The 13,883-nt window shown below is 62.8% G+C and overlaps 2 protein-coding genes across 3 annotated transcripts; both read left to right on the top strand.

The window, feature by feature from the left end:
- The first annotated feature begins 2,392 nt into the window (after window positions 1-2,392).
- SEPTIN5 (septin 5) lies at window positions 2,393-11,126 on the top strand. Of its 2 annotated transcripts, XM_059139933.1 has the most exons (12): window positions 2,393-2,496; window positions 2,633-2,643; window positions 7,126-7,222; window positions 7,330-7,416; window positions 7,666-7,789; window positions 7,877-8,011; window positions 8,174-8,291; window positions 8,401-8,502; window positions 9,283-9,379; window positions 9,478-9,613; window positions 9,852-9,954; window positions 10,070-11,126. In XM_059139933.1, exons 1-12 carry the CDS (start codon window positions 2,454-2,456, stop codon window positions 10,124-10,126), a joined length of 1,110 nt encoding a protein of 369 aa, XP_058995916.1. In that variant the 5' UTR covers window positions 2,393-2,453; the 3' UTR covers window positions 10,127-11,126. The 2 variants fall into 2 exon arrangements, with proteins under 2 accessions (XP_058995916.1, XP_058995915.1); XM_059139932.1 differs by lacking the exons at window positions 2,393-2,496; window positions 2,633-2,643 and adding an exon at window positions 5,708-6,500.
- Window positions 11,127-11,248: 122 nt separating this feature from the next.
- Window positions 11,249-12,527, top strand: GP1BB (glycoprotein Ib platelet subunit beta). Its single transcript, XM_059139934.1, has 2 exons — window positions 11,249-11,396; window positions 11,652-12,527. The coding sequence occupies exons 1-2, from the start codon at window positions 11,387-11,389 to the stop codon at window positions 12,254-12,256; spliced, it is 615 nt and encodes a 204-aa protein (XP_058995917.1). The 5' UTR covers window positions 11,249-11,386; the 3' UTR covers window positions 12,257-12,527.
- The last annotated feature ends 1,356 nt before the right edge of the window (window positions 12,528-13,883 follow it).

Here is a 13,883-nt window from a genome sequence, read left to right as displayed (position 1 = left end):
TTCTGCCTTTCAGTCAATGGGTGCTGCCACCCGGGGGTCTCTCAACTAGACAGGGACAGCTCCAGTATGTCTGTTTGGGGCTATCTGCTGGACTCGGTCCCGGGTGACCACAGCCCCAGAGCAAGGAGTGAAGCTTCCCTCTCCCCCTTCCAGGCCAGCAGCTTCTGGTAGGCATTTCACAGAAGGCATTGACCCAGGCCTGCCCTTGACACATTTTGCTTCCAGGGAATGGGTCTGGTCTCCTTTCCATCAGCTACACACTGCTCCATGGCTCCACTCCAGACCAAAGACATTGGTCTCCAACCCCGCAGCATTTCTGCATGGATGCTTTTAGAGTGCACTTACCTTAAGACATGTTTAGGCAGTACTCCTTGTCCTTGTTGTCTTCCATCTCCAGAACTGTTGCAAAGCCCATGATTCTTCTACATGTGCACCTCCCACCCTCTGCCCGAGCTATGCCCTTGACCTGCAGCCCACTCCCCCTCAAGGCCTGACCCAGGGCTGTCTGGAGCCCCGAGGGGGCCCTTTGCAGAGACACATCTGCCTTATCGAGGACAGGTCCCTGCCTCCTCTGTACTCAAATGCCCAGGCTTGTATGGGTCAGGTCATGCTAAATGTCCAAGTGTCAGTTTTCACCAACTGAACCATTTTTGCAAAGCTCCACACCCCCTGAGATGGGGTTCCCACTAAGCTTGTCAGAGCTGATGAAGCCTCAGAAGTCCTATCACTTGGAGTGCCCCCTCCCCATCCCATTCCTTTATCCACGATTCCAAATTCCCCCAAAGCTCTGAAACTTAAAGGTGTTCAAAACTCTGTGACAAAGCCAGCCTTGAGCTGATGTGCAGCACTGTATTATGGCCTTTGCTTACTCCAGTTTGTGTGAATGGCCACGGTTTACTACAAATGCCTTAATGTGTTTTTGAGGTGTAGTCACAGGTTCCAATGAGATCTCATGTAATGTACAAGATATATGACAAATTCTGAATTCCAAGCACATCTGGCCCTGAGGCTTTGGATGAGGGCTCGGATTGGTGGAGTGTCTCCACACAGGTCAAGTTCTGGAGCAGGTGGGTGTCCCAGTAGAGGGGAAATGGGCTTTTGCCACAGAATCTGGCTGAACAATGATGGCTTTTTCATTTACTGGGCAAAGAGCTCTGTGCTAGGTGCCGGGGGTTCTGAGATGGAGGAGCCCAAGGACCAGCAGACCAACCAAGGGGCACACAAGGAGCTGGGAAGAGAGGAAGGCTTCCTGCATGTAGAAGGTGCAGCAGCCACCTCCTTCTAAGGGGGGCCTTTGCCAAGGGAGATGGTGACCACAGGCCAAGCTGTGTCTTTCTATGGGACTGAATGCTCCAGATGTGCCACTTGGCGGCATTTCAGGGAAGCTAAAGGTACTTGGGAGTGTGATAGTATCAGAAGACAGGAGGCACTCATGCTTGTGAATCCTGCTAAGTCAGCAAACTTCTGGGACCTCAGCTTCCTCATCTGCAAATGGGATGCAGGCCCTGACCCTGCCTTCAATTCCCCTAACTGCCCTCTAGCACAGAAGTCTGGGATCTCCCTGTCCCCCTTTCTCGGGGCGGGGGCAGGGGGGGGGCAGGTCTGGCTGTGGATCTGCAGAGCAGAGGGTACAGGGCTGGGGAGAGAAGTGGGAAGGCAGGCATGCTGGAGGTCAGGCCATGTCCTGTCCCAGATGTCAGCTCAGTCACTCTTCAGAAATAATCCCAGAAAATAAGCCAGGAAAAGAAAGGAGGGACCACTGTCCAGAGGCTTGGCCTTTGCAGCTTGCCCACGTATGTCTCCTTCCAAAGCAGGTGTGTCCAGCGCTGAGTGCAGCAGGGCAGCTGGGGCGCTGGCCGGGCATCCGACCTTCCATGCGGTGACCATCACCTTTTCCTGCTGCGGCCAGGAGCAGGACTCCCCTGGACAGCATCTCCCACGCCCATGGTGAGGTGAGGAGGGGCTGGCAGGAGGCTGCAGCACCCGGGGTGGGGGAGGGGGAGGGCAGGCGTTGTGGAAGGGCCACACGGAGGTTAGGTCAGAGGCCGAGGCGAGGACCAGGGTCCCTGGAGAACGAAGCAGGCGGCGTCCAGGCCTGTGCACGGGAGACGCGAGGTGGGGCGGGAGTCGGGCAGCCGCCACGCGGTGGGCGGGGGCAGCGCGGGCGTCTCCGGGTTCCCGGGGCGCTGGCGGGCGGCTGGAGGCGAGGGCGTAGCCGGGAGACGGCGGGCTCAGGGCCTTTGGGGGGCGCCTGGGTCCCCCGCCCCCGCCGGCCGAGCCGGGTCGCGCGTGGGCGCGGCGGGCGCCGATTGGCTGGCGGGCGCGCGGGCGGGGCGGGCGGCGGCGGCGCGGAGGGGCCGGTCACCCCGGAGCCTGGCCTCGGCCTCCGCCGCTCATCGCCGCGCCCCGCCCGCGCGCCCGCCGCCGCCCCGTCCCCCCCGCCGGCGGCCACCATGAGCACAGGCCTGCGGTACAAGAGCAAGCTGGCGACCCCAGGTGAGCCCGGCGCCTGCCCGCGCACCCGCGCGCGCCTTTGTCCCCACCGCCCGCCCGCCTGCCTCTCACGGTGTCTTTCCTCTCTCTTCCGCCCGCCGGCCGGGACGCGGACCCTGACCCGACCCCGACCCTGCAGAGGACAAGCAGGTACGTGCGCGCCGCCGCACCCCCCTTCCCCCCGCCCCCGGCCTACTGTCACCCATTGTGGCACCGACGCTGCCGGCGCCCAGGCACGACCCCGCCCCCGCCGGCCGTCATCCCTCCTTGTCGCGATAACCGATAACCGATGGTCAGCTGGAGCAGTGCCGCCGCGCCCGGGGATAGGGGAGCATTGGGCGCCAGGCCGCTGGGGGACTGGCCCTTGACCCTTATAGCATGGACGCCCCTCCCAGCCTGGGGGGATGGGCCGGGTGTCCCTCTTCCACTGATCTAGCTCCAGCATATCCTCCCTGACCTGGCCTTGGGCCTCGTGCTGGGGGTCCTGAGTGACGGCACAGACACAGCAGGCCACAGGCTTGGGGAGGGGTCTTTGTCCATCAGCCAGCACCTAGAACCTAAGCAGCCCCACCCCACTCTTCTGCATCTTTTGCCTTTTCTTCCCCACACACCAATTTGAGTGGGCTGATCTGTGGTCAGGCCTCCTCCCCAGACTGGGAGCCTCCAGGGCCTGGTCTGAGTCATGCCTGTGTCCAGCACGGGTCTTCCAACCTAGTGGGTACAAATAGGCTTGTGGCTTTCCAAAGGGGCTGACCTGGTCCCTGTCCTATGGGAACACAGGGCCCAACAGGAGGCTGACCTGGGCACCTACTGTGAAATCCAGCAGAGGCTGGGGTTCAACAGAGCTGGGATACCCTGAGAGTGGGGTAGGGGTGGGGTAACCAGGTGGGCAGGGGGCTCTGGGGCAGCCCTGCTGGGACCTGTCTGGCTTGAGCTCAGTCACATTTGGGGGATTTTCTGGACCCAACTCTGCCCCCCCGGTAGCCTTGGCTGCCCTCGTCAGGGATAGGGATTTACACAGTGGGTAGATGCTGGGTGGAACCCTGGAGTCTTGGCCCAGGGTGCGGTGACAGCCCCGGGAGAGACCCAGCAGGTGGGGTGAGGGCCAAGAGTCACCGGCTACCAGCCCCAGTCTCCTGGCTGGGACGAACCCAACCCCAGGAGAGGTGAGGCTCTTGGGGAGGGGCCCTTCAACCTCACCCTGTTGGCAAGGGCTGCTTCAGGGAGCCGGAGCCAGGAGCTGCCTTCCTATCAAGGCAGGTCAGACAATGCCTGAGATGCAGGGACACATGCTGCCAGGCTATTGTTTGAGGGAGAAAGAGACAAGGACTGGAAGATGAGCCCCCACACCTTTTTGGGGGCCTGCAGGCACTTGGAGTCACTGGGCCCAGCAGCTGCTGCCCAGTACCACACAGGGACCCCCTCCTGCAGAGGCATGAACCCCTTCAGGCCTGTGTATGCCCATCCTATGTGGTCAGTTAGGAGGCAGCCTCGCCCATCCTCTAGGACCCAAGAGAGAGGGCACCATGCAGGTGGAAGAGGGAACCCCGGGAACAAAGCCAGGGAGCCAGGTGTTGGGGCGGGCTCTCTGAGGATCTGGAGGGAGCTGGAAGCATGTGGCTGTTACACTGTTAGCATTATTGGTGCTACTGAGCCATAGACTATCTGTATTGGGAAAGAGGGTTGGGGGGAGTTCTGGTGGCCCTCTGCCCCCATCCTTTGACCCCCACCGGCTCTCAGGCAGCGATGGTGCTCTGTTGGCTCTGGCGGCTGCTTCCAGAGATGACTCCAGTGATTCTAAGAATGGAAATGCCTCGAGAGTCTCAGGCACCAGGAGGAGGTGGGCGCAGCTGTGTCTATGGCTCAGGAAGCCCTGAGGAGTATTTGTTGTACTTCATGGGCCAGAGAGAGCGGGTGGCAGGGTCCCTTCCTTTGAGCTTCCCCAGGGAGTCCACAGGCCCTACTGGGGTGAGTTTAGGTGTTGGGGCAGGCAGGCTGGGAGCTGGGAGTGAGACTCTTACCCTCCTGACTTGGGCCTCCCCAGAGGCTCTGCCTCACCAGTGGGGAAATTGAGGCAATCTGAAAGTAACAAGCTCCATTAGCCATGGGGCTGTGGGATGCTGAGGTTCCTTCTCAGCCTGAGGCCCATACCCAGGGGTGTCTACCTTGGAGATGCCCTGAGCCTGAGATGCCAACCTGTCTGGGTGGGGGCTAAGCTGAGGGGCTGTGTCTACAGTGGGCCTGCTGGTGGAGGCTGGGTGGGTCTTGGGCCAGACCCCTCCTGCAGGTTAGCGTGGCAGAGGCCTGGGGCCAGTTTGGAGGCTCTCTCAGGGCAAGGACTGAGGGCCCCTCCGAGAGAGCTGAAGGAGGTTCCCTGTGGCTTCCCCTCTACTCTCCTCTGCATGAAAGACTCTCCTGTTCCCAGCTGTGGACCCATCCCTCCTCCCCAGGTGCCAGGCCCCACAGCAGCGTCATGAGCTTAGACAGATGGACAAAGGCCCCTCAACCAGGGTTGCCAAGAAGGGAGGACCAGGGTGGGGAAGAAGAGCTGGGGCGGAGGGCTTCTCCCCACTGACTCACAACCCAAGGAGTATGTCTTTTCGTGTTGCAGCTCCTTTCCAAGCCTCCCTCTGCCCAGCTGGCACTGGCTGGTTCAGATTCTGGTGGGGTCCTGGAGGAAAGGGTGAGAAAGGGTCTGGTAGTTCGGGAGATGCCTGTGGTCTCTGCGGTGGTCACAGAAGGCAAGAGTTACACTGTCTGGAGCTCTCCAGTCCCCCTAGGCCTTGTCCTGTGGGTCAGAGCAGGCAAGGAAGCTCAGAGGGAGCCGCATACCGGGTAGGGGGTAAGTTTACTCCACTTACACCCCCACCTTTGCTCACAGGAGTGGTCTGGGGGCAGTTGTGGCCAGTGCTGGCTGCAGCTTCCAAGTTTCCAGAGATAGGGTGGGTAGGCCTCTAGTGCTCTAACTAACCCCCATCCCCCGCTTTAAGCTTCTGCAAAGGGGATGGGGGGGTTGGGGGATTGTTGTCCAGGCTGGGGAAGTGGGCTCTGCCCCCTCCAAGTTCCCACGAGTCTGGGAAGGCCATGCCAGTTAAGAACACCCCTGCCCCCCACGCCCCCCCCCCGCGCGCGCGCGCGCACACACACACACACACACACACACACACACACGGGAGGAAGGAAGGAGCGGTGCAGGGAGGGGTGTGGCTGTGGGTAGTTGCGGCGCCGTGACACCGCCAGGAGGTTTCCGGGCCAATTCTGCGAGGAGAGAAGGAATGAGGGGGCCGGTTCCCGCGTGGGGTGAGCCTGGGTACCGGGAGCGATTCCCCCACCCCCGGCGCCCTCTGGCGGGCAGAAGCCGCGCTGCACCTGGGGGGGTCCCGGATGCGGGGCGGCCACAACCGCGCCCCCCAGGGCCCTTGGGTGGGCCCCGGCTTCCCCCACCCTCCCACTCGGGTGGTCGCCACGCTGGGACAGAGGCCTCAGGTCCGACAGCGGGACTCCGCCCCCGCGCCTATGCGCGCCTGTGCTCGGCCCTGCCCTCCGCAGCAGCTTTCCGGTGGCTCCGCCTGCGGCCCAATTTCCAGGCGACTGTTTCCCAGCGACCGCACGGGTGGGGCGGTCCTGTCCCCCCACCCCCCGCCAGCGCCGGCGAGGCCCCGCCTCTGGTTCGGGTGCGGGAGCGGGGCCTGCCTGTGGCTGCGACGCCGCAGGCGGCTCGGGGTGGTCGACAGTGGCACAGGCATGGCACGCACGGCCTCCGGGGTCGGCGGCACCCCGGGTGGGCCACGTCTCTTCTCTGGGCCTCACTTCCCGCGTCGGTAAAACGGGGGCGAGAACCGGCCTTCAAGGCAGTACCGCGCGTAAGTCCCTCCTGTAAGCCCGGCCCCCGGGGGCCTGACCGGGTCTGAGGTGCGGACGCCGCGATGGACTCGCTGGCAGCGCCCCAGGACCGCCTGGTGGAGCAGCTGTTGTCGCCGCGGACCCAGGCCCAGAGGCGGCTCAAGGTGTGTGTGGAGAGGGGAACGGAATGTGGGTCAACGTGTGTGCGCCCTCCAGGGCCCGTCCCGAGAGCTCTGGGACGTGACAGGGCCCGGCAGGGCCAGGGTCCGCCGGGGTGGGCACTGGGACCCCGCGGGCGGGGGCGTCTCCTTGCCGCTGTCTATAAATAGCCCTTGCTCCGCCTTGGTAGCAGCAGCCAGCCACCCCCGCGGCTGGATCAAGGCCAAATGGGGCCTCCCACCCCCGATACACTCAGGACGGTGAGTATTGAGGCCAGGGGGCTTCTCCGGTCTGTGAAGGAACATGGTTGTGTCTGAGGGGTCTTGGTCCTGGCGCCCTCTTCCCACCACCCAAGGGAGGGCACAGCCTGGGCCTGCTGCAGCCAGACGTCCTAAACTCCACACACACAGACACATTGTCAGGTCCCTGCAGAGCCCCTCGCTGAGGCTGGTCAAGGATGCCACCACCAGACCTTTGCCCACAGGCCCTCACCCCATTTGTGCCATTGAAACTCCCCACCCAGGGGACTCTGCCCTCTGCTGCCTCCATGTCTGAGCCAGATAGGGAATGGGGCATCAGACTGCCCCAGGCACTCTAGCATGCCCTTGACCTGCCCTGCCCGGCCCCCAGGATATCGACAAGCAGTACGTGGGCTTCGCCACACTGCCCAATCAGGTGCACAGGAAGTCTGTGAAGAAGGGCTTTGATTTCACGCTCATGGTGGCCGGTAAGTAGGCTGGACTCCCATGCAGGGGGGCTTGGGCCATTAGCCAGCTAGGCTCTGTCATAGGGGCCTCAGACTTAACCCGACTCTTCCACTACACCTGCTGGCAGGTGAGTCGGGCCTGGGGAAGTCCACACTGGTCCACAGCCTCTTCCTGACCGACTTGTACAAGGACCGGAAGCTGCTCAGTGCCGAGGGTGAGTGGGCCCTGCTTCCCCATCCCCTGCTGCCTGACCCCTCAGAGGGTTCCCTCCCAGATCCAGACCCTCCTCCTCCCTTCTCACAGCATGGATCTCCTGTTCAGGGTCCAGGAGGAGTGGCCCAGATCACAGTCAGGCCAAGGCGCAAATATGAGAATGAATGAGAACAAGAGTCCTGGCTGCCCAGTGGGGGTGGGGACTGGGAGATGGAAAGACACCCCCCAGACCATGCCCCGACCCCCGCAGAGCGCATCAGCCAGACTGTAGAGATCCTGAAGCACACAGTGGACATCGAGGAGAAGGGCGTGAAGTTGAAGCTCACCATTGTGGACACGCCCGGCTTCGGGGATGCTGTCAACAACTCGGAATGGTGAGCAGAGCCTGGCCGGGGCACAGTCTCTGCCTAGGCTGGCCCAGCCTCCCCTCTGGACTCACAGACCCTCCTGTCCCTCTGCAGCTGGAAGCCCATCACTGACTATGTGGACCAGCAGTTCGAGCAGTATTTCCGCGACGAGAGCGGCCTCAACCGCAAGAACATCCAAGACAACCGCGTGCACTGCTGTCTGTACTTCATCTCCCCTTTCGGCCATGGGTGCGTGAGCAGCCTTGGAATGGGCTCCAACCTCCACAGAGCGCCACGGCTCTACCGGCCACTGCCTGTCCCCTGGCTGTGTGCTCACAGCCTGCCCACCCTGAGCCCATCCCAGCCTCTCCCCGGGCCCCCCCCCTCACCAGCCCTGGCTACTCTCTGCAGCCTGCGGCCCGTGGATGTGGGTTTCATGAAGGCCCTGCACGAGAAGGTGAACATTGTGCCCCTCATCGCCAAAGCTGACTGCCTGGTCCCTGGTGAGATCCGGAAGCTGAAGGAGCGGGTGAGCCTTGGACTAGGTCTCTGGGATGGACACCAGCCACCGCGCTGATCGTGGGTACCAACGTAGCTGGCCCTGGGTACCGGGTCTGACAGCCCTTGCCCCGCCACAGATCCGGGAGGAGATTGACAAGTTCGGCATCCACGTGTACCAGTTCCCCGAGTGTGACTCCGATGAGGACGAGGACTTTAAGCAGCAAGATCGGGAACTGAAGGTGAGCACCCTGGGGTGGCAGAGGAGGGAACCGAAGGTCAGTTTACATGGAGGCAAGCATCCAGTTCCAACCCAGTGGACAAGAGTCGTTTGTCTGGGCAATAGAGCCCCTTCACCTGAGGCTGGGATAGGTACAGTCCCCCATGTCCCCACTGGCTTGTGTGTTTTGGGCCCCATGTGGTTCATGTGTCCTGGGGCACTTGCCAGGACCCAAAGGCACAGTGCTGGCTAGGGCTCCACTCTGACCCTACTCTTCAGTCTTCTTCCAAGGGGTCACCAGCATAAGGGTCTGGCCCAAGGCCCTGTGGTCCCAAGCCTACTCATGCCCTGGCCGCCAGAATTCTGAGCTCCAGAGGTGGCTATAGCTTTGGGTGACCCAGGACCTAGAGTGGCGAGACAAGACATAGGATAGTCGGCCACTGGGCCAGGAGCAGAGTGGGCCTCTTGGCCCCAGCCAAAGTCAGCAGCACCAACAGGAGGCCGGGGCTTAGCTCTGGGGAGGGATGGCAAAGGTAGCTAGATGGAGCAGATGGGGGGTGGAGTCAGAAGGGGACGATGTGCCTGGTGGCACATGCCTGGCAAGGGCCCCTGGGGTAGAAGTGGTGCCAGGCTCTGGCTTCCGAGAAGCCAAAAGAGGTGGGCAACTCCAGGATCTCTTTGGAGAGAGCCTGTTGGTAATGCTGGAGGTGCCAACAAGGTACGGCATGCCCAGGTCCATCTTCAGCCACTAACCCCACACTCACACTAACTGGGCGTGAGCCCGTGTGCCTGCCCTCCCCAGGAGAGTGCGCCCTTCGCGGTTATCGGCAGCAACACAGTGGTGGAGGCCAAGGGGCAGCGGGTCCGGGGGCGACTGTACCCCTGGGGGATCGTGGAGGGTGAGTTCAGGAGTGGGGCACCGCCTAGGGGGTGGGAAGGCTCCCCCCACCACCACCAGGGCCTGCACCCATCCCCGCTACCCACTCCCGCCCCACAGTGGAAAACCAGGCGCATTGCGACTTCGTGAAGCTGCGTAACATGCTTATCCGCACGCACATGCATGACCTCAAGGATGTGACATGCGACGTGCACTATGAGAACTATCGCGCACACTGCATCCAGCAGATGACCAGGTGCGCAGCCCTGACCCCCGACCGCATCATGCGCCCCACGACCCCCAGCCTTTCCCTAACAGAGGGCTGGTCCCTGCTGCCCACCCAGACCTGCTCTTGGCCCCCCCCCCCCGCTCCCTGATAGCTCCCTCCGCCCACCATGCATCTTGTCCTCCCAGAGCCAATGGGAGCTCAGAGGGGGAGGGCCTTCCTAGTGCTGGGTGTCAGACAAATTCCCGCCCTCTGGTCTACCCCACAGCAAACTGACCCAGGACAGCCGCATGGAGAGCCCCATCCCCATCCTGCCACTGCCTACACCTGACGCAGAGACAGAAAAGCTCATCAGGATGAAGGATGAGGAGGTGAGGAGGGCCCCAGGGGAGGAGCAGGGGCTGGGGGTGGGGTGGGGCAGGGCAGGGTCAGGCCCCTCCTCCTTGTTTCTCACTCCATCCTCCCCTTTTCCTGTCTCCCCTCCAGCTCAGGCGCATGCAGGAGATGCTGCAGAAAATGAAGCAGCAAATGCAGGACCAGTGACCCCAGCCCAGCCCCACATCGCCATGGATAGACTGCCAGTTTCCAGGCTGGCCCTTCCCATTCCTGGACCCCAACTGGCCTGGACTCAACCCTGGAATCATCTGGAGCTGCAACAGACCTGGGCACAACCCCAGTCCCAGAGTGACCTAGACCAGGACTGTTCCCAGCTGTTACTGACCTGACCCAGAGACGCGGGGTCACAGCCCCCAGCCAACCCTAATTTATTCTCAGCATCAGTCCCTCCCCTCATTTGTATCTGCTTCCAAGAGGCCTGAAAGCAGCCCCTCACCACAGCTGGCCCCCTATGGCCTTGGGGGAGAAGCTGCTAGGTTGGGGCATGGCTTTTAAGATCTACCCCTGCCCTAGAAGGCCATGAACTCCAACTCCAGGCCCTACTCAGGTGGGTGGGTAAAACAAGGCAGAAGAGGGGAGCAGATCCCCAGCATCCCGGGGCCTAATTCCCCACCCCAGTGCCACAGAGTGGATGCGGGAGCCCTCCTGTGCCCACTCCCTTGGGCCACCCAGCTTAAGCTGAGACCTCACTTCGTGCCGAGGCGAACCAGGTCTTTCCTTACCTCCTCACCCCCTCACCGGGTAACTCAGTGGGCGGGCTGGGCAACAGAAGCACTCATAATCCCTCCAGACCAAAGGAGGGCAGCTGGCTGCAGGCAAGGATTTCATGGGCCTGATGGGGCTGGGACACCCGTGATCGCCCATATTCCTCACCCATGGCTATGGCCTGGCCTGAGGGCTCTAGGAGTAGTGGGTGGTGGTGGGTGACCCAATAACCCCCTATGCCTGCCTAGACTGCCATTGCCTGCCTGTGGCCGGAGGTCCCTTCTCCCCAGCAGCACTGTTGCCCTGAGTTCCCTAGCCCACCCCTCCCAACCACCAATCCCCAGCATGATACCTTCCCCCCAAACCCCATTCTCCAGTTTTGTTCAATTGTGAATGCCACGTCCTGTCCTGGTGACAGGAAAACAATGTTGGTGAAGTCCCAGCGGTGTCAGAGTGATCCATGTGTCCCTGGGAGGTTGTGAGGGGGCGGAAGCCCTGGCGGCCTGCGGGCCCTGGTGATAGTGCTCTATCTGGGGCCACAGCGCCTGTCCCCTCGGCCTCCAGGTTATTTCTGGCGGATGGCTGCGCTGTGGTCGGTTTGGTGGGGGATCTGGGGCCTGGCAGGGGCGGGGCAGCCTTATCGCCTGGCTCTCCAGCCCAGGCTTCGGGGTCCAGAGCAAGCCGGGTCACCATCCTCTCGCCATGGGCTTCGGTGAGTCTGGGGTCAGGCAGGGCCCCGGCTGTGCTCCTTGAGCAGAGTCAGGCTGGGAGGCGCTGCCGTAGGGAGATTTGAGTGGGACTATGAGGGGACCACTAGCCAGCGCACGAGATGATGGGGGTGGAGAGGCTTGCGGGCAAGGCTCTCGGGACCTCGGGGACTGGAGCTTGGCCCGGCACCCCGGGGTGCACAGGGACCCGCCCCAGAGCCCCACGGGCCTCCAGGCTCACTATGGCGCTTCCCTTCTAGGGCCGCGCGGGGCGCTGAGCCTGCTGCTCCTGCTGCTAGCGCCGCCCAGCCGCCTGGCCGCGGGCTGCCCCGCGCCGTGTGACTGCGCGGGGACTCGTGTGGATTGCGGGCGCCGCGGGCTGACGTGGGCCTCGCTGCCCGCCGCCTTCCCGCTGGACACGACCGAACTGGTGCTGACGGGCAACAATCTGACGGCGCTGCCGCCGGGACTGCTGGACGCGCTGCCCGTGCTGCGTCTCGCGCACCTGGGGGCCAACCCCTGGCGCTGCGATTGCCACCTGGTGCCGCTGCGCGCCTGGCTGGCCGGCCGACCCGAGCGCGCTCCCTACCGGGACCTGCGCTGCGCCGCGCCCCCGGCTCTGCGCGGCCGTCTGCTGCCCTACCTGACGGAGGACGAGCTGCGCGCCGCCTGTGCGCTGGGCGCGCTCTGCCGGGGGGCGCTGGGGGCGCAGCTCCTGCTGCTCGGCCTCGGGCTGCTGCACGCACTGCTGCTGCTGCTGCTGCTGTGCCGTCTGCGCCGGCTGCGCGCCCGCGCCCGCGCCGCGCACCCGTTGTCGCTGACCACCCCGCTGGTGGCGGAGCCCGCGGGAGCCCGCGAGTCCTGAGAGGAGCCCGAGAAGCGCTGAGCGACGCGGGCCCGCCGACCCGACAGAGTCCATCCCTGGGGGCCCTCGCTCTGACCGGGACGAGTCTCGTCCTCCGCCTGGGCACGAATTCCAAGACCACGCCAACCCCTGCAGGCCGCGAGCCAAGCGCGCGCCCTACCGCCGCGTGCCCGCCGCTAGCCCGGATGCCAGGTCAAGGGCAGGGGAGAAGCTGCAGTCCAGCCGCTGGCGAGGTCCCCCACGCTAAACTCCAGCGCAGAATAAACCCTTTTCCCTATCTGACTGGTCTCTGTGCCCCGCCACCCGGAAATTCCCCTCCGCAAACCGCAGAACAGCCTTGGGAGGCTTCTCAAGGGGACGCATCCCTTCTTCGCCTACCCAGAGTAACTGCCAGCCAAACACCGGGTTAGTGAGTGACCTCTCCCAGACCACTCACTCTCGCAGAAGTTCAAGTGGAAAGCATGGAAGAACTCAGACAGTGACCACATTGTAGGGGACACTGCGGGGAGTGAGGACAGTGTGGGAACGGTGAGGACACTTTGGGGAGCAAAGACACTGTGGCGACAAGACAGGGTGAACAGTGAGGACACTGGGGAATGAGGACACTAGGGACAGCAAGGACACTGGGGATGAGGACACTGAGGATAGGACAGTGAAGACAGTGGATAGTGGGGACAAGCAGGGACACTGAGGGTGATGAGGACACAAGACAGTGAGGACACTGTGGGGACAGTGAAGACAGTGGATAGTGGGGACAGCAGGGACACTGGGAACAATGAGGACACTGAGGACAGGACACTTGGGACACTGAAGACACTGGGGACAGTGAGGACACAGGGACAGTGAGGACACTGAGTGCAGTGAGGACTCTGTGGACAGTGAGGACTCCATGGGAACAGTGAGGACGCAGCAACAGTGAGGACATGGGACAGTGAAGACAGTGGGGACATTGAGGGCCCTGCAGGGCAGTGTAGTTGGGAGAAAGAGAGAATGGATGTTTGCAGTGGCAGCATCTGGGGGGTCAATGAGGAGCCGTGAGAAGGCTCTGAGGACTGTTCGGAATGTGAGTGGCAATGACCATGACCTGTGAACAGCTTTGAGGATGGCCAGGGCTGGGTCTGAGGTGGTGAGGATGGTCTGATGGCCCCCCTGGAGCTCCCTGGGCATCTGAATTATGAAGCTCATCCTGTGAGGCAGCTCCCTGCGGGGGCGAGTGGGTACCAGGGGGTTGCTTGGTATCTGGGATCATGTCCTGCACTTGGCTGCCACTCCCCACAGGCAGGTCTCCCTGATTGCCCAGACCAGCCCTAGTCCCTGAACCCCAAGCTGAGCAGCCAGGGCCTGGCGCTTCCTGGGGGTTTAGCCCAGCAAAGCACAAGCTGCTAACCAGGGGCTTGGGGTGCCCAAAGGAGACCTGATGCCCTCCTCACTACTGGCGTCCGCCTCCCACCCCCGTGTGGCCCCCACCTGTCAGCCCATGTAAACAATGAAGGCTGCTCCCCATGAACCCCAACAAGAAGCCTCAGGCCTGGGCCCGGGATGCCTGGCACAGGAAGGCTCCGGCCCCCACTGACCAGGTCGGGGAGGCTGCCGCTGACACGGCCTTTGTCCCAGTCTTTGTGGCATA

This window comes from Mustela lutreola, chromosome 11, assembly GCF_030435805.1.
Source record: "Mustela lutreola isolate mMusLut2 chromosome 11, mMusLut2.pri, whole genome shotgun sequence".
Taxonomy (NCBI): Eukaryota; Metazoa; Chordata; class Mammalia; order Carnivora; family Mustelidae; genus Mustela; species Mustela lutreola.
Note: the sequence above shows the minus strand (reverse complement) of the source record. Positions and strands in the feature narration are given on the sequence as shown.